A 24,132-nucleotide genomic window follows, 5' to 3' on the forward strand; every position below is an offset into this window, starting at 1 on the left:
TTCAACTGGCTGTATGTTTACATTCGCGAAGCTGGCAACATGGCCGCCACGTCCCAGAATGCAACTTGGCGCCCAAACCAGAGAGGAAGAAATCCAACACTTCGATTTATTTTTTAAAAACATGCCATGTTTTTTTTTTCAACTCCGTTACTAAAATGGAACGCTTTCTTTAAAATAAATGAATGTCAAATAAAAAAGTAATGACAAAGATTATTATTAGAGAAAAAAAAATACATGATTTATGTAACGAACAAGACACGGTCAAATCGAGTTGGTTACTTAAGTATGTAGCCTATCATTTGTTGACTTTGAACCCAAATGCCAATCAACGTTCTACATTCCAAATCGTTTTATGATTATGACGTCATAATGGGAAAATAGTGTATACTCAAGCTTCTAAGAGAATATAGTGTAGACAAAAAGAAAAGAGAAAACATAATCTCACAAAGAAGAGCGCTAGAAAATGTTTCAAGAGAGTTGTGGAACATCCCTTGGCTTTCGCCCGTTTCTGCCCTCAGTCATCCGGCAGTGTAACTATGTCCAGATTCTGTCAGAGCATCGAGAGTCTGTGAATGTGAAGCCCACTGACCAGACACCCACACACCTACAACTCCGGGTGACAGGAAACAAGCATAACATTGGTCTGCTCGACGCTAACCAGACAACTATGCCAAGATCCATAATAACAACGGAAAGGCCATTCAGAGAAGTTAGTAAATTTACGATGCCGACTCTGCCTCCGCTGGTTCGTACGGCTGCTGTATTGACGGATAAACCCCGAGCTCCACTTCTACAGTCTGCTCCTCTGCCACAGGTTCTGACTTTGCCTCGAAACCTTGACGAGGAACCAGCAAGAGCAGACGAGCAAAGCCCGCTTCGTCAAAGGAACAGTGGCTATAAAAGCAAGCGGCTACGCAAAGACCAACATCAAAAGCCATTGAGACTCCTGGCCGTCGCTGACATACCGCCAGTGACTGAATCAGTGAGGACGCTACTGATGTCCAAAGCGAGCGTTCAGCAGCGTTCACACCGCCAGAGACCCGCAGCAAGACGACGGCGACACGACAACACCAAACAGACAAGCTCCTGCGTTCAGATGTGGATATGTCCAGCGACATGATAAATACATAAGCAATAATAATAATAAAAAAGTGGAGTGCACTTATCTCTGTCCGACAGCTTACATACATCATTTTATAATAAAAATTTATTAAATTTATTAATATAAAATTTACAATTATGTTATTTAATATTAAACCAATGCCACCAGATAGCATGAAATGTCTGCTAAAGATCACTTCATCTGGAAAACATCTGCTGTGTACAAACATCTTATAAACATCTTTAAGATGTCAGTTTTACAAATGTTCTAGAGACAAGAGAGCAAGAGAACAACACTGCAAAGAATGCATAGGCCTAATTGATGCAAAATATTGTGCAATGATGAAAAAAAGTATTATATTATATTATCCTGTATTATATTATATTGTATTATATGAGCCTATATTATACGGTTATTCGTGTATATTTAGGTGTATTGTCCATTTTTATGTTCTCGTTTACATGAATTAATGCGCCATCTGTCGACACAAATCCAAAGTTTGTTTCCGTCTTTCATTAAACTACGGTTCCCAGAAAACTTTGCGTGCTACTTGCACGCATAGACAGTAAAAGAAACACGTGATGTCCACTGCTCTTCCTGTGTCTGTTGGTTATTCTTTTTAGAAAAAAAAAGAAAAGAAAAAAATCTATATTATTCTTTTGCTAGCTTGTTGATACGTTTTTTAGAGTTGAGGGAACTGGCGGATTTTGAAGTGGATAATGTTTGGCTTTGGTGCATTGTATGAGGGGGTATGAGGAACAACAGGAGGGTGTTATCAGATGTTCCCGTGCTCATGAATGTTTAGCAAGACAGTCCACGACCTGCCAGCCTCTGAAGCGATTTAGTCATAAACTATTTTAAACTGTGTCAACCATTTAATATTGATATTATCTTGATATTAATAATAATAAATAAGACAAGTTGAATGAGGGGAGCATAGTCATGGAGAGTCCACATTTACCTGCTGAGGTGAGTCAAGCTAACACAGTCCCTATCAACGACTATACACTTCCATTACATTGTGGTTTAGCATGTTTTTTACACTTTACCATATAAAAAGCACTGAATGGATATAAAGAATGATATGTCACTTTTTTTTACCCCAGTTAATACTTTTTAGTGCATTTTAGCTTTTGAAAGTAATTTTCTGTATATTGGATAAGTTGTCACAATGAAACCTGCCTTTAAACGGCCTGTTATAGGATTTTAAACTACAATTAAATAGTAAAACGATTACATGTGTGAGGGCCTATATATATTGTTATTATATAGCATAACAAATATTTTCTAAAATTAAAATAAATATATTCTTATGATATTTATTAATACAAGTATTTATTCAAGAATATATAAATTGTGAAAAATAATGTTTACCATTTTTATTATATATGTATCAAAATATTTTTGGTCATCTTTATATGTGTCCTCTGTAGATGCAAATCTTATTATAAGAACATAAATAGTAATAAAATATAAAAAATATTCTGGTATAATAATATTATTTTATTGTCCTAAGATGACTTGGATTTTGCCACCCCCCAGGCAGTTTAATAAAAGTAAAAATAAATAAATACAAGACAAATCAAATCAAATTTATAACATTAAAGGGTACCATTTTAGAATAATACTCCATTAGTTAATGTTAGTTAATTTATTAATTAACATGAACAAACAATGAACAATACATTTATTACTATATTTATTCATCTTTGTTAATAAAAATACAGTTATTCATTGTTAATTCATGCTAATTCACAGTGCATTAACTAATGTTAATAAGCACAACTTTTGATTTGAATAATGCATTTGTAACTGCTAAAATTAACATCAACTAAGATTAATAAATGCTGTAGAAGGATTGTTCTTGCTTAGACCATCTTAACTAAAGTAGTTAACTAACATTAACTAATGGACCATTATTCTAAAGTGTTACCCATGAAAGTGACCATTTGCCCCAACCTTCATTATATAGTCTTAATATTTAAGCAAGAGAGTGCAACCCATGACTTTTGCTTTTTCTGCTCCAGATAATTTCTTACATACTGAGTTTCCTTCATGTAACGGATCGAAAGGAGGCGTCACTGGTGTGTAAGAGCTGGTATGATGCATGCCAAGACCCCCAGTTTCAGGTTTTTGTCATTTTTCTTTTTGAACATCTAGATGATCTAAAACATTATTCCTTTTGCGTGTTTAGCCCGCTTCCCTAATTGTTTAAATTACCATTGCTTTACCACAGAAAAATGTCACTTTCAAGTTCCCCGTTTCCACATCTTCACTGGACTTTATCCGTTCACTTGCAAGGAGTCCTCGCTGTGGCCTAGTCATCAGCCATGTTGATGGATCCAGCCTGTCGAGACAAGTACTAATGGAGGTGGGGCTTCACCTCGGCCCTCGCCTGGACAGTTTGGCTCTACCTGGCAGCAGCGTCACAGAGACCTCACTGCTGGGCCTCCTGCCACATCTGACTGGCCTTCGCAAGCTGGACCTCCAGGGGCTGGACAGCCTCTTTATGTCTGGAGCTTTTTTGTCAAGAGAGGAGCACCGGCGACAGGTTACAACTTTAAGAAAGTTTCCCAAAAATCCTGGAAAGTTTCCTATCTTTCTGGAGAGTTTTGGACTTTTTCTGAAAAATGTCCACCTTTTTGCAACACTAATCAAAAAATAATGTCCATTTTTATACTGTAAATTAAGGTTGTGATCCCTAGATTGCATTTACATTTATGAATTTAGCAGACGGTTTTTATCCAAAGCAACTTACAGTGCTTGCCAAAATGATTAGAATTCAGCTTAAAAAAATGGGTTCAAGTCAGTCATTTCTAAAACAATGAATAGCTTTTTAGTGTTTTATTAACAAAACATGTATAATAATTTATTTAGAATACTTTAATGATTTAAAGTAAATAATAAAAGTATAATATATTATTTTAAAATTATTATATTATAACAACAAAACAAAAACAGGTATAATGTTTTATTTAGAATTTTATTTATATTTTAAAGTGTAATTATTTTATATATAAAAATTACAGTTGTAATTTATATATTTTATATTGTAATTTAAATTTATTTTACAATTCACAAAAAAGTGTGAAATGTAAAATTATTTTTTACACAGTTAAATATATTGCACTGTATTAAAAACATATTACACGTATATAACACTGTTAAAATGAGATTTTATGCTCTTTATAATACTTTATAATACCAGTGTCAATTATACGCACCTCAGTATTGTAGTACCAACTATGTTGGGACAATATAAGCCCTCCCTTCTACTACCGTAACCCTACCTGATACTTTATTTTAAATTTTTTGATTATTTCCTTCATTTTTATTGAAAATAAACGCCTTTCCGATGTGATATGAGATTTGAAAAGGGGGAGAAACAAAAAGTTGGGAAAAGGCGGATTTGAACTTGGGTCTATCGCGTCAAAAATGTCTTCGGGAAAAAGTTTTACCATTAACACTAGTGGAGCTGTGCTTAAATATCATCCTTTTTAGTGTCATCTAGCCCAGTCTCACGCTGGTGGGCGGAGTTAGTTTAAATAGATGTTAAATGTAAATGTTTTTTCTTTAAGGATTTTCTAAATGAAAGCAGTTAAATGTTTATAGTTTTAAAACCATTATATGTTATATTTATATAACACAATTATCTTTGCAATAATAGGTCCAGAATGCTTTGAGGAATCTGGAGGAACTGGACCTGTCTGATCTGCGCTATCTCTCAGACCTCTCTTTTAATCGGCTGACGAGTTGCACGCCCAGGTTACGCAGTCTGTCCCTGGCTGGATGTCACATCTCTTTTGAGTTCGACCCATACAGAGGTTGCCCGGTCGGGTTTGGCTCTTCCGCTCTAGTTTCCCTCCGTAACCTCCTGAGTTTCTTGCAGAAGCAGGCCTCCACGCTCCACAGCCTGGACCTGAGTCGCACCAGCATCACTCCCGAGTCGCTCCGCTCCATAGCTACGCTGCCCGGCCTGCGTCTGGAGGAGCTGAGTCTACACGGCTGTAAAGAGCTGACGGACTACTCCATAGAGATCCTCTGCAAGCAGCAGAGCGGTCTGAGGACGCTGGACCTCCGAGCCTGTACGGAGTTAACCAGCAGGACAGTGCTGGCCGTGGCCACTGAGCTGAAGGAGCTGCGGTCGCTGTCCCTCTCGCAGGACTGGAAGATCACGGATAAAGGCCTGGCCGAGCTGATGACGCTGCCGAGCTTGAGGAGTCTGGATCTGTCGGAGTGTCTGCATGTCAGTGGTGCAGACCTGGTGAAGGGATTGTCCTCTCCACAGCCCCGGGCTCAGCTCGAGACCCTTAGCCTTAGAAACTGCACTTACATAAAGGTCACTGCCCTTACATCTGTTATCAGCCAGTGTTAGTCTATTATATATTTAATTGTTCCTGTTAATACTAACTCTCATTTAAAACTAATCTTTACAAACACTTATTGTTTAATGAAATCTTTAACAAATTTCAAGATGATCATCCATTTTTCACATTGTAAATTATAATGTGTGATGCCTAAATCCATAAAAACGATTTAATTTAGTTTTGTGTTTTATTTTGCTGTATTATCAAAAAAAATAATAATAATCAATCGTATAATCTTCAATATAAAAATATAAACATGAAAACATTATAATTCTAATCTAATTTGTAATTGATAGTTAGAAAAATGAATTATTAGATTATTATACCAACTAAAATTTAGGGTGATATGAATACATCTTACAGTTTTGGTTGATATTTTGTATTTTAAAAAAAAAGTTAATATTAATGTCTATTTTTAATTTGGTAAATTATATTGTGTGAAATAATTAATTTTTTTATTATTTATTACTGCACATTCATTAAAATTATAATTATATCTAAATAATAATTAGCATGTTAAATGTGCCAGAATGTACAGTTACATGAATATAACAGACAGTATTTTGTTTTATATATGAATATCCATTTTTCATTCTTTCATTATATTATTGTGATACCTAAATTCTTTTAAAACAAATAATTTTACTTTTACTTCTAGTATTCTATTTATAACATAACTATAATCATTAGCTTATTAGCTACAATTATTAGCTTATTTAGTGTAGTTAAAATATGAATAATTGAATTTTAAAATTTTCCTCAGATGATCCTGCAGACCCTGTTGTTGTATTGTCTGTTTTCTTGCTTAAAGCCTATGTTCTCAAACAGGATACAGTCATGTTGTCCCTGACACAGCTGCTCGGCTGTAACCTGAGAGAGCTGGACCTCACTTCCTGTGTCTGCCTCACTGACCTGAGCGTTCGTGCCATCACAACATACCTCCCTGCGCTGGTGGTGCTGCGGCTCGGCTGGTGCAAAGAGATCTCCGACTGGGGGCTGCTGGGAATGGTGGAGCCCACCAAAGATTGTGAACCAACAGACAAAAAGGTGGGATTGCCCTGTTTTTTTTTTTTTTAAAGCTAATATAATGTTTTGATAATAACTGCACACAGTTAGCTCATAAATTCCCCATATGTGAAGGAGTATAAAGGCCCGAGCTTTACAAGGACGTTTGGGAACATGGGCTTTTTCCAGCCTCCCAGCCTGCCGTTCCAGGAGAAGCCACGTCTTGTGACCGAAGAGGACCTCGGGGCCTTTAGAGAGCATCAAGAGGGAGCGTCGCTTTTGGCCCTCAGGGGTCTTCAGGAACTGGACCTGTCGGCATGTTTCAAGTTAACTGACACCAGTATCACACAGGTCAGTACCTCAGTGATCAAAGCATGTACTTTCAAAAACAATGGCACAGGATGTGATGTCAGAATGTTCCTGGGCGCCTCAGGTACTCCGTTTCCCAGACCTGCAGCGTCTCTCGCTTTCTATGCTGCCTGAGATCAGCGACGACAGCTTGGTGTCCGTAGCCTATCACTGCCGCAGCCTCACCAGCCTGGCGCTCAGCCACTGTCCCCAGATCAGTGACCAGGGCATGGCGCGGGCCCTTCCGCTCCTTCACAAACTGCAGCATCTGTTCCTGGCCTGCTGCGACGCAGTTACCAACGAGTAAGTGGTGTCATCCAGTGATTCGTGTTTTGTACTAAATAAACGAGCTGTGCTTAACGTGCTGAATGTGTTCCTGCAGAACTCTTGCTATAATCGCGCTGCACTGCGACAGACTCCGGACCCTCGATGTGTCTATGTGTAAGGATATCACAGTGCACCAGGTGGACCTCCTCCAGTCCCAGCTGCCCTTCCTCAAGAAAGTCCAGTGTCGCTTTGCCAATGGGGCAGATTTTACTATGGTATAATGAAGATGTAATAGAGTGCGTTAGTGGCCGTCCACTGTTTCAGCAGCGTCGTTTCCGGATGTCATTTTTCTGTTTATTGCTTACATAGGGATTTTTTTAAAAGTATTTGAAAGCACGTGAAGCCATGGACAAAAGCATACAAAGTGGACAAGGACTTGGCTGAAGTAAAGAACTAGTATACCATGAAGAATTGCAAATGACAATCAAATAAAAAATGATGGGGAAATTTAGATCTGCTTATTTAAAGTTGTTGATTATACCTATAGAAACAATATATTTAAAGGTTATTATTGTTCCCTGGAGAGCTGTTTTGGTTGGATTTACACACCGTGACTCTGATTGGTGGAATTTTCTGTACAGCATCATGGGTATTGTAGTTTTTCCACCACAAATTCTGCCGTTTAGTTATTATTTTAAAAATAAGTTGAAATCATGTTAACTTTACATGAAGTCATGGTTAAATCTATTTCATTATGGAGAAAATAAACCGTTTTAGTTCTGGAACCCGAACGCTGCACTACATACGGTGAAAATGAATCGAATGAATACATGTTTAAAGCACTTTTAACTCCGGTATGAAAGAGTAATCAATTTGTTAACACTGTATTGTTTTGCATAGGTCTGTAATTGTGCTATTAATGTGGTGAATCACTGCTTCTGAATGAATCCGAGGGTCCGGATATTTCAAATGACTCCAGTAGTACTGTAAACCTGATCTGCTATTGATTAGTAGATAGAAATCTTTACTTCCAGGCAATATTTGTCAATAAATATTTTATAAGAATTATTCTTTTTTTGTCTTTTCCATTATCTTATCCTACAGTGATTTGAATGTGCAGTTTTATAAGGCCACACTTTACAACTTGTGTTTTATCAGCGCCAGATGAGGGTGAAATTTCAGGTTACGTGACTACCAGTAATAAGCTCGAAGGTCTAGTTTTATGATACAATTTGATGCTTAACTCGACCTGTAATTAAAAGTATGAGTCATGTTTCAAATGTGGAACAATCCTATCTACATATAGATTATAATTCAGTTTATCTTAAAACATTTAAGCGGACGCTGTTGTAGTGACAGCGACAGACGAAGTTCATAAATCAACAACGTACCAAAACGATAGCAACGTCTTTCTATTGAGTTCTCCTCATGGGCTACACGCGAATACAGTGTTACCAGTGCCTGATTTGTAATGAAAGAACATACAAAATAAAAGACATTAAGACTATTATAATAGATAGATATTCTTTATTCCATACAAAGGATAAACAAATCTTGAATTAATATCACGTACCATTGTCAGCTGGTAAAGTGGCCACATCGCTGGTCAAGATTGTTACGCAAAACCAAGGAAAGCTATATACAAAACAATACAGTACACGGATTGTTATTTTTCTAGATCAATGTTGTCATTAGATTTGTGAAAACCACAAGAAGAGCAGTTTTTTTTCATATTATATGCAGATTTTCCACATATTAAAGTTGTCAGCTCCATTTATGCACTTTACAATGGCACCACAGAATATTTTAACTACATATAGTTATAATCATGATACATTGTATGCATTATAAAATCAACATACTATGAAGTGCTTGTTATGTGGTGATGAAACTACATTTAGATCTTTAGCCAATACAGTCGGATAAAATAACACTAAATCCTTTTTTTAAAACAGAAACATGATTGTATCCCATACAAAACACACTGATGTAAAATCCTACAATAGCTAGTGCTATTTTGAACTGAAGGCAAACTGGCATTTAAAAATGGAACAGTCGGACCAAAATAAAACGTGAAGTTGTATACATCAAGTAAACTGAAAAAATGAATATGAAAGTATCAGATCGCACCGATAATATTCAAACCACTTGGCCAAACCACTCCTCTAACAACACACTAAATATCTCCAAACCATTTTCCAATCCCACTTCAGTACCACATTTGTTGATCACTTATTTAATCCAGCACACTGACCTTTAATGTGCACCTAATAATTGCAACAGACTTGAATGAAAATGCTGCCAATGCATATTGGTATAAACAGAAACGTGACACATCAGTGCTCTTCCAATGATAAACTATTCATCAGCTATTGTAATATATGTTAAACTGTATGGGAATGAATAAGGATGCCAACATTAAGCACAAATGTTTATAACATATACTTGATTCCCCCCCGTCCAAGAAAGCTGCTTGATGTAATGCCTTTTAGTACAATTTTGGTAGAAGCTAAATAAGTACCACGAAAAGTGTGCGTTCAAACCTGAGAATTTCAGACAGGTCTATTATACGAGATTCGACAAAAAAGGCACGTTAGATACAACACGTCAGGCCTTTAACTAATAAAAACACTCAACGCAAGACCGTCTTATTCACTGCAGCACAGCACCACAGATAAACATGTTATCACCAAGTGCTCTCTCTCTCTCGCTCTCATTTCAAGCCCTGTAATACTATCAAACGTCTCCCAATCCAAAACCTGCACTTCTGCCATGTCTTGGCAATGGCGTAACCGCTGTGGACCACAAGCTTATGGCTCGTGTTATTGTTCGGCTTGGCTGAAGTCGTAGCAGAAGTTGAAGTTGCTGGGTGGTTTGGGGATTGGCGGTGCTGTGTCTGGGATTGGGACGTTTTCCAGGTCCAGGAGGCGGAGCTTGATTTCCATAGAGAGGAGAATCTCTAGTTCGCTGCGCATGCTCTCGCTGCTCATCTCTTTACCCAGGAGCACACTGAGGCCGTCAGTCCACAGACAGAACTGGAAGACATCAACCGAAAGATGATTTTTCCCAGCTAGTGCAATTAGTACCACTTGAATGGAGTTAACAAACAGTACATTAACAAAAGGCTCCCAGACGCTCAGGAGTGAAAAAATTGATTCAACTCACATCTGTTCTGGAAGAGGCGATGAAATTCAAGCTATACTCTTCAACATCGTATGTGATGCTGAAAGCCAAGTCCAACACTTCCTGCGAGACCAACCACAAACCAGAACACAGTTACAGTTCAGTTTTATCATCTTATGAAACAAGAAAACTTTTGAACTAATATTAATTTTTTGCACAGCCAATGTTTTAAAGTGCATTATGGTGATGTACCACCTTGTTCAGATTCAATATTGATCACAAAGCCAATTTGTTTTTAAATAAACCAATAAATTATTCAGAAGAAAACTAAGAATCAAGAAGATAAATATGCTTCATCTCAAGAATGCAAAAATATAATTGGTATTATATTGATTACTGGCCAATATCCACATATTTGAATCATTACTTATCACTCAATATACAGATATTAAATTTAATACGCAATTTCCTATTTTTCCATTTAGATTGCGATCATATAATACTAAAAAAAAAAAAGCTCACAATTAATATCCATTAAAGTGTATGTTATAGGTTAATGCCTAAATTATAAACTTTAAAACAACTGATTTAAGTTTTGCTGTTGAGCAAAAGCTCTATAGCTTTTTTTCTATATTATTTCTTCTTTTTTGCATTTTTTAAAGTTACCTTTTTACTATTAACCATTTGTTTTAATTTTATTTTGATAATTTCCAGAATTTGTCATTTAGATTTTAATTTCTTAAATAATTATATATATATATATATATATATATATATATATATATATATATATATATATATATATATATATTACACACACACACACACAATCTACTTGAATGATTTCAATGTATTTATTTTTATATAAACAATTTAAGAACACCATAACTAATTCATTGTAGAATGCCAGATAAATATATATATTTTTTAAAAATATAACTTAGAATTACAACACTGAATCTCTAGTCAATTTTGAATGTATTTGAATTTTAAGAATGAATTGAATTAATAAAAGAAAAGAAGATTAGCATCATACCTTCGTCTGTTTCCCCTTGTTCTCCTTCATGTGAGGACAGTCTTTCCCCATGACCACATTCTTAATGTCTGCGACAGGAACTGAGGGGATAGCAAAATGAAATGATTTATTTAACTCGGAAGACTCATTTATTTAAGACTCAAAAACGGAGCTCATTCTAAAGCAGTGAGACTCACTCTTTTCCTGAAGCGCCTCAATGGAGGGCATTTCCATGTCCTCTTCCACATCTCCATAGTGCAGGACTTTGTGATTAGGAGAGAGCCGACAATACCACAGCTTGTCTGAGCGGGAAAAATGAAATCAATAAAACGATGACATCTGCTCCAGATCTTGATAACAGTTATCTGGTGTCTGAGAGGATCTTGGCGTCTCACCTTGCCTCCGGCGGCTGCTGATCTTCCGGAAGAGTGTTCCGTGACACAGACGGTTCAGTCTCTGCTGTCGGATGAGCTCCAGAAGCTCCGGCTTCAGACGCTCCTTCAGCTCACTGGATACAAAGACAAGGAAATGCATGTGTGATGGAAAGATATGCACCCGTCACATACTCTGTAAAGTTAGTGATAGGTGCTTTCGAAACGCTTCCATGTGAAGACTCAAATCTTTTGCTTCGAACCATCAAACCACAAAAAAACTCTTGTTTTGGAACTGTTAAATACTTCAATGGCTCACCACTAGGGGGTGACGATTGCTGCACATGAATCAGAATCTACATGGTTTTTCCCTCATCCCAGAAAATGTTAGTTTTTTTACTAACTGACTAAAAATGCAAAGCATCCTTGAAGAAACCCAAGACAAACAAACAAAGAGCAACAACACTATTAATACTGATTTGGAGAGTTTTGAAACATTCTGTGAAGCAACTCCTTACAGCACAGGTGGAGCAAGCGTCTCTTCCTGGTGGAGTCTCTCCGTCTGTCTCAGTTTGAGGATCTCGCTGTAGTTCAGTGCGTTCACCTTATTCTTGAAGAGCTCTAGAGATGTGGGCTTGCTGGACAGAGTCCTGGTGATCTGCTCCCGGACCACCTGCATCACCTTTAGAGAAAAAACCAGATCAAATCTGATTATTAAAAACAAACTGATGTGTCATATTTGCAATGTGTGTGACGGTCTGAAAAAGTCTCCTCCAATAAACACACACACACAAAAGGCATTTCTTTTTTTAAAGCCATCCCTTAACTATTAACCATTTGATATGAACAACATTCTTGCAATGTAAAGAAACGGGGCTTGTTATCAAACTCAAGCAAAAGAGAGATCAATCATATTAATGACAATACTACTCAAACAATACACTTATCAACATACTGACAGCCACATCACATCATCATTATCTTCAGCCATAACTAGCTCAAAATAACTAAAATATTTATTCTAATCCTACAACACAGACAAAACGCTCATCCTACCTCAGCTGTAGTGAAATTATTACAGTCCCCTCACAACCACAGCGACACTGTGTGTGTGTGTGTGTGTGTGTGTTAGAGAGAGTGTATGGTCCCTCCCTTCTAGATGGTCACTAATAAACTCACACTCACATACACTTCACATCACAGAGCTCAGTAAACCAGCCGGCAATAGCAACATGCCAGCAACTATTAACAGTCGTTGAAAAGAAACACCACAGTCGGGGACAAAGAAAGAGGGGAAAAAGGTGGTTAAGCGAATAAGTTATTAGAAAACACACACAGTGAGAGTAATTTCCCTTCTGAGGCAAAACAAGAGCTCAACTTTGACTGCTTTGCTCAGGTTTGACAAGAAAACCCTTGAATCGTTAAACACGAGCCAAGTTTCTTAACACGTTAATGTTTCCAAAAAAAAATTGATATTGGCCATACCACAATAAAGGCTCTTAACGTTTACCTTCTCCACCTGAATTCTCTTTGTGTGCCTGGGACCTGTGTTTTTTTCATTCTGTTTCCAAAAAAACTTCCAGAACAAAAGGCAAAAAAGGGCACTTTATACACACAAAAAATGCTATTTTGACACTTCAAAATGCTAAACTATTTTTGGGATGTGGTTTACTACTGATGTGTATTTCTGCGAGAGAGCGGGATTCCTTTTGTTCTTCAAATACCCCTTTATAAAGTCCCTGCCCAGGAGGGTGGTGTGGTGGGGGGTCACGATCAGTGAAAACAAAAGACAGGCCGGTTAGCTGGACGCTCGCTCCATTCCACAAGTCAAAAAGGTCACGGGGTTTATGGCCTGAAAGCGGTTATTAAACAGAGGTCTGTTTGGGCAGGAGTAAGGAAGCTTTCTTTAACTTCCGAAAAGGAGACTGAACAATTTAGGGAATGTTGATCTACACAAAAGCGCTTAAGAAAGGAGCATTCTGTGACTTTGGTCGAGGAGCAGCATGATTGTCATTGCACTAGCTTCTAGATGAACCGATCAATATCCATTCGTTCTTTAAACTATAAATCACTGCTGGAGCTGTGCGATACAGTTGCAAATGTATGCTTTCAATAAGGGATAAATACACTTTAATTTTAAAATAATAGGCAATTATACTTAAAAAAAATAAAAAAATACACTAGCTTTATGATTACTTATTTGAATCTGGGATAGTTCAACCAAATATTTAAGTTGTATCATTAACCACAAAATATATATATATATTTTTTTTTTTGATGAAATCCAAGAGCTTTCTGACTATAAATATTAGACAGCAAAGCATCGGATACCTTCAAGAGCTTCAAGACTTATTTGTGTTCCGAAGCTGAACAAAGTTCTTATGGGTTTGGAACAACATGAAGGTGAGTAATTAATTAGTTTTAATTTGTGTGTAAACTGTCCCTTTAAAGTCAACATGAAACCGCATTCACACCTTATTCAACTTATTTTCTAATTAATATTCAAAATGGATGGAAGGATTTAAAATTCTGTTCCTTTGCTTCTTATTTTTTTTACAATAATACGATAATATAATTATTATTGTTATAATTTTAGTTAGCAGTAGCACTGGTCAGCGAGAGGATGGGAAATGCAAATGTGAAAAAATTGTGGTTTTGGGTGTTTTCAGAAAGGAAATAAGCTATTAATAGTGTCAAATACAGTTTAGTTTCAGTAAGAGCTGACCAACACAAAGACAGGACAGAGGATGTGAAAAAGTCAGCCCTATCAGCAGAGAGATGGTGGAGGTGATGATCTACCTTATCAAAGTCCTCCTGGGTGGCTCTCATCTCCTTCCACGTCTTGTTGAGGAGCTGAATGCAGATGCAGAAAAGCTCCTCCAGAAGCCGGTCCTGAGCAAAGAAGATGGGATGATAGTCTGAACCGGTCTCAGAGGCTGCAGAAAAGACACGAGTGAAATGAGTTACACAATATGAGAAAACATAATACAAAAATTTCCCGTGATGGAGTCATATCAAAACAATGTTTTTCCCCATCAGGACATAACCTAAGCTATAAATTCATCTCTGATCATCGCCATCATCTCTAGCGATTTGTGAATCCACTTACGGGCTTCACCGATGCGCAAGATCTCGCACAAGATGAGGGTGAGCTGAATGCTGCTGCGGGCAAACGGACACTCGTGCTTGTCCTCTCTGCTGCTGTTCTCCAGCACAAACTGAGACAGCAAAACAAAGACTTATGGGCCGATACGTACTAACATAGTGACATTCAATGGCCCCAAAAAGTTTTTGTTTGCATTAGGTAACATAATATTTAATTGGGTTTACTCACCCTGCTGTAAGCATCAGGGTAACGGGAGGCAAAATATGCCATAGTGTCCAACGCCAGGAGACCCGGAGGACACCGGCTCAGGTCCTGACCAGGATTACTGTTATTCTGACACACACGAACACACGAGAATTTAAGCTTTGATGTTCACACTTACACTCTAAAATGATTTTGTCGTACTCACAGAGAAGCCGAGTTTCTTAAACTCTTTAGCGCAGAGGGAACGTCTGCGTTCATTACTCAGACCGCTCTCGCTTTCCGTCTCAAAGGCAGCCTGCCTGAGCCCGTGAAGCATCTCCCTTTGCTCCTGAAGGATAGCAGAGAAATGCATGCATGAGAAATAAAACTCCAAAACAATTGAAGATGCAGAATGAAAGTAAACCTGGTTGTAGGAGTCCAGAGGCGTCCTCATACGGGCCTCCAGGTGGTTCAGACGGACCGTCTGCAGCACATACAGGTAGTGGGCCATCTCATCTCCAACTGAACTAGAGCTGTGGATGATGTTCTGCAAGCAGCATCAATTAAGATACACAATATTTAAGGTTTATTGTGATACAGTGGGAAATGGGAAATGTTCAGTGTACCAGGATTTTTTTAAAACAGGAAGTATTGCATGAATGAGCAAGAGGTTCAAAACTTTCTCACACCTTGTGAATGTATTGGCGTAGATTCCTCTTCTCAAGGAATTCAAAGAGCTCCTGAAATGATTTCAAAATTTCAAATCAGAAACAGTTAAAAGCAGAATCAGAAATAGTACTGTCAAACAAATAATCGCGATTAATTGCATACAAAATAAAAGTTTGTTTACAAAATATATACACGTGTACGGTTTATTTATTATCTATACTCAAATACACACACATGAATGTATATATTTTTTCAAAATATGTTACGTTTCTATATTAAATATATATATATGATATAAATTATATGGAAATAAATATAAATGTAAATACATGGAAATATTTTCTAAATATATGCTGTATTAGTGTGTATTTATGTATACATAATAGATATACACAATACACATATATATTATGTAAACAAACTTATTTTGGATGCACTAAAGAAACACCTTACAGAATTTGTGTATGTATGTATATTTTTTGAAAGATGTCTGTTATGCAGCATTCATTTGACCAAAAATACAGTTAAAACTGCAATATGGTGATATACAATTATAATTTAAACAACCGTTGTCTATTTTAATATATTTAGAAATATCATTTATTTCTGTGATGGCAAATTTGAATCACACTTTCTTTTAATAGAACTTTTCTAGTAGCAAAACAGTTCTCAAACACCAGTGATTAACCTTTAACTAATAAAGGGAACTTATTTTGCTTGCACTAGTTTTACCGCAACAGACAGCGGCAGCAAAACCAAGATATAGTCAGAGAAACGAAACAAAAACCTCTCAGGCTCTCACCTGTCTGTCTGCCTCGCCACCAGCCAGCAGCATCGCCATCAGCAGAGCCATGGCCTTAGTCTGCAGCTGCTGGTTTGTTCTACGGTACATTAGACAAAAGCAGAAAAAAATGAAACATTTATGTTGATGTAGAATGCTGACTTAAAAATCCAACACATGCTAATCTTAAACGTGATTAATATCTACATGACGAGATAAACCAAAAGGTATTTTTATCAGAAAGAGGAAGAAACGTTTAATTGCATGACGGGAAGTAACGTTTTTTTGTGTGTTAAAGCAGAAAAGAATAAGACTTCTCTCTTGAAATGCTCTTTGAATGTAATGCAACTCCAAAGTAATTTGATTGTAATGATAATACTATATATCAAAAATAGTTGATGTTATTAATTTTCTAAATTAACTATAAAAATGTACCATTTCATTATTATTCAATTTACGGTTGTTATAATTGCTGTACATCAGTACTGAAAGCATCTACTATTGAAACCGTACGTTACTCACTGTTTCGAACCTTAATATAGAACTCTCATTGACATCTACTTTCATTATTGTGGTGTATTTCACACCCTCAGCTACAGTAGTTCCTCTTCCACACCCATAAAGTAAACACTGGTAATACTGCAAAAGCTGTTAAAGCAAGCGCTCTTCTGTACTTACACCTGCAGATGGGAAAGGAGTCTCTCCAGGGTGATTTCTTGTTTGACCTCATTAAACAGACTACTGCTGCTGAGCACCATGCTCTCCAGGATAGCCAGTGACACCTGCTGGATAGACGTGTCTAGAACCTTTGCATTCCCAAAGTTGGCGATCTGAAAAAATAAACAAGTCAACAGTTGAAAATAGATATAGGCAACCAAATGCGCTTTGCATTTTGTAAAAGATAACTAATAGTATGAGGCTCATATAATGCATCACAATATAAACACAGACATGCATTATAATAAATAATCAAACAAGTTATTGCAACTTTTTCCATTCCATTCAATTTTTATTATTTAAATGAAACACTCGTACTTATTTGTATTTTTTGTCTATATCTATACATGAGTTTTTTTATATTCATGCTTTTATAAACATTTCTAAATAATAAATAACAATCACTGATAAATATTAAATGCAAATAATAAAGTGATCCATTAAATAACTACTAATAAATCAGATTATTTGAGAATTAAAGTTTTAAACAAGCCTCCAGATGCAGGAAACCTATTAATAGTTATTTTTTTTAATTAACTTAAATACTTATTTAATAATAAATATAATTAAATAAATAATTTAAACGTTATACAAAAATATGTGCTTGAAGAATGCAACAACTGACCAATCAGAATCAAGTATTTAGTAAGTTTTTTTTTTACTGAATTGTGTTCATAATGTATTATGGAGTTGAAGTGTATGTGTAGCTTTAGTACCTTTTTGATAAAGACACTGGACAGATTTTCCCAGGACACAATGCCATGATCCATGAGCTCCATGAAAGCAGTAAGAGTGTGTGTCATTATAAGAGGAGCCCTGCACAAAAAAAACAACACTTTCACTGGCTTAATCTTAATCGTATGCTGTAATAAAACATTCAAATGTGGCAAAGACAGGTATGAAACTGACTCTTGAGCGTCCTCTACTATCTTGACGAGGAGGGAGTGTCCATCACGGCTGATAAACTCTTGAGCGAATGTGATGTCGGTGGAGACACTGGCCAGCAGCTTCAGAGAGTCACAGCGCACGCCTGAGTCTGAACTCTGAATGCCTTTATACAGATCCTCAGCACAACGGCCCTGACAAACACAGTCTTATAAATCACCCAGCAAGACAACATGGCCATTACACGGTACTGTGGTTGTGTATATATGAATCTAACACAAAGACTGAGTGAACAGATGGATTTAGATACACTGTGAGGTTGGTTGTGTGACACTCACTGGCGCTTTGGTTAAACGCAGGATGCTGCCGTTTTTGATGTCTAGGCGGTTCTAGAACAAATGTCAAAAAGCAGCCGACAGTCAGAGTACAGGATGTGATACTGTTATTATTAGACATCGTTATCATTAGCACAAATGAATGCACTAAACAGACAGACAAATACAGCACTAAACCAAAAAAAAAACTGAAAGATTAAAAGAAAGAAAGAAAAAAATCTTTATATTCAGTACAGTGTTGATTAAATATGGCAGGGGATTCATGTTGTGTAGTTTTGTCTACAGTATTGCATCATTATTCCAGTTTCTTTTCAAACTCTCAGAGTGAGCGTCTGGAAATCTGCTACAGATGCTGCTTGACAAGGCTGACATTTGAAGGGCTCTACTTAGGGTGTCCAAAAGCCCATTTGGGATGCAGCCCAAGGCTCGGTGGTTTATGTGCACAACTATAATTCAAGCCTTCGCCTTGACTTGTCTGGGAACGCACACATCTCCACACTCTCATTTCTCTCACAGGCACATCTGATGATACAGATACATCATATTCCACATTTTCAGCAGCTCTCAGTCCCATTCCCATGATACAGACAGACAAACACAACAACAAGTCCATGTCTGACCCCACCCAAGATCTACAACAAATATAACCGGTCAGATAAGCACACATTACAAATGACAAATGACCTACAGATTCAGTGATGTACATCTGGATCCCATCTGCATATTGAAGAGCATAATTGTCAGGACCCGGAAGATTCCACCTTCAAAAATAATACAACACCCTTTACAAAAACAGGTATTTTACATCATGGAAAATTATAAAGGGATGTTTGAGCAATAGAAAACAACCAAATATTTCCAAAACACACTTACTTGTCGCAAACTTCTTTTATGACAGCAGTGAGGGGCTTTTTCTGAAATAATGAGAAAATTATGAATTGTGTTAAGTGTAGAGACAAAATGTGAGCAAGGGTCAATGAGGTGAACTAAAAATAATAAAACAAAATGCAATTTTTTAATAAATAGAAATATATAAAAAGGTACAAATGATGAGCACATAACTAAATTACTAAAAATCATATGAAATAGAAATTATATGAAATAAAATCTAATTAAAAATATTAATAAACATTATAACAGTTTATATAACAACAAAATAAAATAAAACATATTAAAATGAAATCCCTGAAAACAAAATCCTATTAAGTTGTTTTAGCACATTAGTTTATTATTATTTCACAAAAAGGGAATACTAATATTTTAACAAAACCATTTCACTTTTTATTAAAATGATTATACAAATTACATAAAACAGGAAAAGACATTGGGCTGATGATGTGTGGGTCAATAAGTTTCTTATAACTCTTAATTCAAGCTGTAAAATGTCATGTGCGGCGTGGCTTCCCAAATCCTATTGATATTAATGTATTATTCATATATTTCATATTAACTCAATTATTCATTCAAATTACACGTTTCAAAATAATGATTAAGATGTGTACGCTCACTCATTTATCTTGAAGCATTTCAACCAAAACAAAACAAGACAAGTGACAAAACAGGAAGGAAAAAGCTTCTCCCAAGTCAACATCTGAAATATTGCATAATTTGTGGCAGCTCCTGTGGCTCACCAATCAGAAATTTTGGTGTTCCGCGGTAGACAAATCAGTGGCCTATAATTTGTGGTGCAAAGGCCTGGCAGCGGGCGGAAGCATTTGGGATGGCGAGGAAGTGCAGAAGGAAAGGTCATCGGGGGTTTGAGGTTCTTTCTCTCTAATCCTTAAGTAGCAAACAAGTTCATTCATATTTCAGCCCAGTTATCTCATGGTTTTGAAAACCCAAAGGAGAGCATATCTGACAATTGCTGTTCTTTAAGACAATTACACATTCTGTTAAAACGTCCCAAACAATGGGCTCAAAGCCTCTGAAGACAGTGAATACGCTCAGCATTTGTCCATCCTATTGTTTCAATTGGGCAGACGCCAATATGAGCGCATTCAAAATAACTGAGAATTAACTAATTGCTTATGATTTGAGTCTTTAATTATACGGACAAAATTTTAAATACCAAAAACTTTATTAATTGTCTTAAAATTTGAGTGACTGAGCTGACAAAATTCTGCCAAGACCATTTAAAAATAAAATGCAAATAAAAATTACCTTGCTATATTTATGCAAGAAACATGAGAAAAATAGAAAGAATTAATAAATAAATAAACTATAATAAACAAGAAATAAAAATGAAATAAGTCAGTGTCTTTGCACTATGGGTGTCCCGAGTTCAAATCCCAATTTGAAGACCTTTCTCGACCCCGCCGCCCCCTCTCTCCCTCCCACTTTGCTTCCTGTCATATCTTATCTGTCCTATCATAATAAAGATTAAAAACACCAAATATAGATATAAATAATAAAGATATAATAAAATAATAATAATTAATACACTTTTTTTTTTATTAAATTTGTCAGAAAAACTAAAATATAAAAGTAAATCTGGTCTCACTTCACTAAAAATCAACTGCTGGAGTTAAAGAGCATAAATTATAAATAAAATAAAAAATACATTATATCACATATATTATTATCCATTACATTTATTTTATTTCAGAAATTTATTTATAGCATAAATATAAGATTCCTTCAGAACATAGTAATGCTTTTTTAAAAGATATATGTATAAATTTCTTTAGAATATCTATGTTTAGTGTATAATTTCATTTAGTATTCATAACTGAGAACTGGTTGTTAAGGGAGTAATAAGTGAGAATACTGTGTTATAATTCTGATAAAACAGAAAATCAAATGAAATGATCACTAGATTGTTCTTCTAAATAAATGTATCATCTCTGATTTTAATTCCGCAGTAAATGTTATTCCAAAACGTAAACGTACTATTTATACTTTCTACATATTTTGTACTTGTAAGCAAGAATGCATAATCACGGTTTCTCTTAACTCAAACCTACAGTATTCAGACACTACTTCCTCATCATATGTAATGTATCTGTGAACTTCAGTATGATACTGAATAAACAGTGTTTTTATTCCTCAAATGCTGATTGCCAACAAGTTTCGCTCTGTTGCATACACACTGGTCAACATCCTCTTTATGACAGGAAGTACACAACGACTCACCTGGTCTAGCTGAATGAGCTGCGGGTATGCGCCCGGCATCTGAATGGCGATCTTTACTATATCCTTTTGTTGTGGCATGTTGAGAAATTAATGTCTACAACCTTGAAAGAGAGTGGGGGAGGGGAGGGGGGTCAGGAAATAAAAACTACAAGTATTTAAAGAATGACTATAAATGCATACTATGCATGATTTAATGTTACATACCATTCATTTCAAAGTGTATGAAACATGGCAACCAAACACAAATACTGACATATTTCAAAACATACAGAAAAGCCACTGAGGTGAAGCCGGTGGACAAGAGCTAGGATGTTAAATGTGTCACTAATTCTATTTTCAAGCTGACTGCATTTACCGTCTTCCTCTTTTAAAAGAGAACTTGTGTCTCTCTCAGGTTGTGCTATATGTTACAATATGTCGGCATACTGGGATCAATGGTGTAACAAGTGCTCTCGTTTTTCACTTGCTTCCTACACTTGTGACTATCAGCCTTAAAGGGATCATTCAAACAAAGATAAAAAATCTGTCATCATTTACACAAAGTGTTGCTGGTCTCCATTGACTGCCATAGTATTTTTTCCATTCTATGGAAGTCAATGGGGACCATCAACCATACAGTTAATACCCGCAATCTTCAAAGTATCATCTTTTGTCTTCAGAGGAAGAAACTAACTCATTCAGGTTTGGAATAACTTGAGGGTGATAGAATTTTCATTTTTGGGTGAAGTATCCCTTTAAGACTAGTCTAAGTCTAGAACAACCTAAGTTTCTTTTACACCCGTTCTATAGTGAAAAGTCAAAAAGAATGTTCAAGTTATTTAAAAAAAAAAGTCATTATTTACCCCCATGTCATTCCAAGCCTGTATGAATTTCTATCTTCTACTGATCACAAAAAAGTACAGTTTTATTATTAGTAGTAGTATAAAAAAAATCATACAGGAAGTGCAGTGATGATCAAAAATATCAAACTTGCCACTACTCTCATTATCATTCAAGGATTTGACGTCAATAAAAACCTTACAAATTATTCTTCCTCAAAAGTTCATAGTAGCGGTTCGGTGCATTTGTAAGCATTTAACTTAACTTAAAGGAACAGCCCAGACAAAAAAAGCCCAGATTTGGAACAACATGAGGGACAGTAAATGATAACAGTATTTTCATTTTATCGAGAAATACTCCTTTAATGCCAGCCAATAAGAAAGAACCGTGTGATTTCAGTCATCTTTTCTTATTTTTGCACCCAATATGCATTAAACAGTCTCCAAACAGATTGTGGCGGACCATGAGTGTGCCGTCTGAGGCTGAAACTACTACTATAGGCATAAGAACACGGCTCTTTTATTAAGGAACCTCTGCCGAATTGTTAAACAGACTCAAGTACTTCCATATGTGTCCTCAGAAGACTTCTCAATGGAAGAGGGAAAGCTGTTTTTGAGTGAACTTGGACAATAAAATACACTAATAGGCCCAAAACAACATTTCAGTTAAAACTTCTATCACATCTCTGGGATTTATACATATTATTCACAAAAAGTTAACTAATCTAAACCACATGATTGAAAACCTCCTCATATTAATGAGCTTTTTCAAGCTAGGACACGGCCTACTGTCTAAGGCTTTTGGTAAGAGTTGCTGACACAGACTGAATGTTTGTGTTTCCCAGACTCCATTCCCAGCATGCCTCAGCAAGCACAGAGAGAAGTCGTGACGGCCCTTCTGCCAGTTTTTGGGGTTGAGAAATGGCTACAACAAGAACATGAAACACTGACTACTTCAGGGTCCACTGACAGCATTCCCGACTGATTCTTGCCCTTTGAACCCTGTGCAGGTCTGATATATCCAGTGGGAGTGAATGGAAGAAATCAGGCTGACTGGAATTTCATCCCTGCCAGCCTCTGACAGACCAACAACCTCCAAAGCAGACATCACACACTTTTCCTGCAAAGTTTCATTGGATTTTTTCAATCAAATCCTCTTTTGGCAAAACCAAAACTGCTAGAAAGACTATAACGTTAAGTCACATGTCAGAATATTACATGAACGTAGCTATTCATTTCATCCGCTAATAATTGACGTTAAGTACAAAAGATTTATAGGGAAACCGTTTTATTCGATTAAAAACTATTTGTATATAAACCCAACAAAACATTTAGATTTAAACGATATGGAACGCTGTGTTTTAAAGCCTTCAAGTACCAACCGAAACAAATTTGCGTTTGAAACTTCGTCGTTATATTCATAACAATAGTTAAATGAGTATCCAATGCAAAACGTTTGAATATTTACACGTTTAAATCTGTTTTGACTTGTCTAGCGTTCGAGAGAAGTAGCAGCCTAAGTGTTTCGAACAAAAGTTCTTTTCTTTCGTCTTACCTGTTGGAGAGCAGGGAAAAATCAGACTCTGCGAGATCGCGGAGCGGATAAACATTCGCGCTTTGTTCGCGCGAGACGGCGACAGTGATTTGATTCTTTTCGAACGGTGGGCTGTTACATTGCGTTCAAAGTTCTCGGAGAGTTCTAATAATTGATCACATTCACAGTTCCGGGTTGAATAATGTCCCTCCCGCCCCCTGGAGGAGGGAGCGGAGACCCGACTCTCCAAAAGTTTATGGGATTTCTTTTTTCTTTTTTGAGGGAACAAGAGGGGAGACCCCAAACTTTACAGTAAACGTAACTCTACAAAACTAAACGCTTTATTTACAATCAACGCAGCAGTTTACAGTGCA

General features: G+C 36.4%; 2 protein-coding genes across 2 annotated transcripts; one reads left to right on the forward strand and one right to left on the reverse strand.

The window, feature by feature from the left end:
• Nucleotides 1–1,614: 1,614 nt before the first annotated feature.
• LOC113043245 (F-box/LRR-repeat protein 3-like) lies at nt 1,615–8,157 on the forward strand. The gene is made up of 8 exons (XM_026202489.1): nt 1,615–2,071; nt 3,130–3,231; nt 3,339–3,653; nt 4,770–5,441; nt 6,298–6,516; nt 6,610–6,825; nt 6,908–7,125; nt 7,205–8,157. The coding sequence occupies exons 1-8, from the start codon at nt 2,045–2,047 to the stop codon at nt 7,368–7,370; spliced, it is 1,935 nt and encodes a 644-aa protein (XP_026058274.1). The 5' UTR covers nt 1,615–2,044; the 3' UTR covers nt 7,371–8,157.
• Nucleotides 8,158–9,133: 976 nt separating this feature from the next.
• LOC113043246 (engulfment and cell motility protein 3-like) lies at nt 9,134–23,964 on the reverse strand. Its single transcript, XM_026202490.1, has 21 exons — nt 23,780–23,964; nt 21,407–21,507; nt 19,148–19,188; nt 18,963–19,035; nt 18,278–18,328; nt 17,964–18,133; nt 17,771–17,870; nt 17,016–17,167; nt 16,359–16,437; nt 15,577–15,627; nt 15,312–15,434; nt 15,114–15,236; nt 14,933–15,037; nt 14,708–14,816; nt 14,398–14,534; nt 12,117–12,280; nt 11,623–11,735; nt 11,425–11,529; nt 11,249–11,328; nt 10,255–10,335; nt 9,134–10,124 (listed from the first exon to the last, which is right to left on the reverse strand). Exons 2-21 carry the CDS (start codon nt 21,482–21,484, stop codon nt 9,912–9,914), a joined length of 2,148 nt encoding a protein of 715 aa, XP_026058275.1. The 5' UTR covers nt 21,485–21,507; nt 23,780–23,964; the 3' UTR covers nt 9,134–9,911.
• Nucleotides 23,965–24,132: the final 168 nt, after the last annotated feature.

This window comes from Carassius auratus, chromosome 25 (assembly GCF_003368295.1).
Source record: "Carassius auratus strain Wakin chromosome 25, ASM336829v1, whole genome shotgun sequence".
Classification (NCBI taxonomy): domain Eukaryota; kingdom Metazoa; phylum Chordata; class Actinopteri; order Cypriniformes; family Cyprinidae; genus Carassius; species Carassius auratus.

Bases quoted from the DNA above. Each gene is read 5' to 3' on its own strand.
- LOC113043246 (XM_026202490.1), bottom strand. From the start codon at position 21,484: ATGCCACAACAAAAGGATATAGTAAAGATCGCCATTCAGATGCCGGGC. The intron at 17,871-17,963 runs GTCAGTTTCATA...TTTTTTGTGCAG, and splicing joins ATAGTAGAGGACGCTCAAGA to GGCTCCTCTTATAATGACAC. The intron at 15,038-15,113 runs GTGAGTACGACA...CGTGTGTGTCAG, and splicing joins TTAAGAAACTCGGCTTCTCT to AATAACAGTAATCCTGGTCA.
- LOC113043245 (XM_026202489.1), top strand. From the start codon at position 2,045: ATGGAGAGTCCACATTTACCTGCTGAG. The intron at 3,232-3,338 runs GTTTTTGTCATT...GCTTTACCACAG, and splicing joins GCCAAGACCCCCAGTTTCAG to AAAAATGTCACTTTCAAGTT. The intron at 6,826-6,907 runs GTCAGTACCTCA...TGGGCGCCTCAG, and splicing joins CTGACACCAGTATCACACAG to GTACTCCGTTTCCCAGACCT.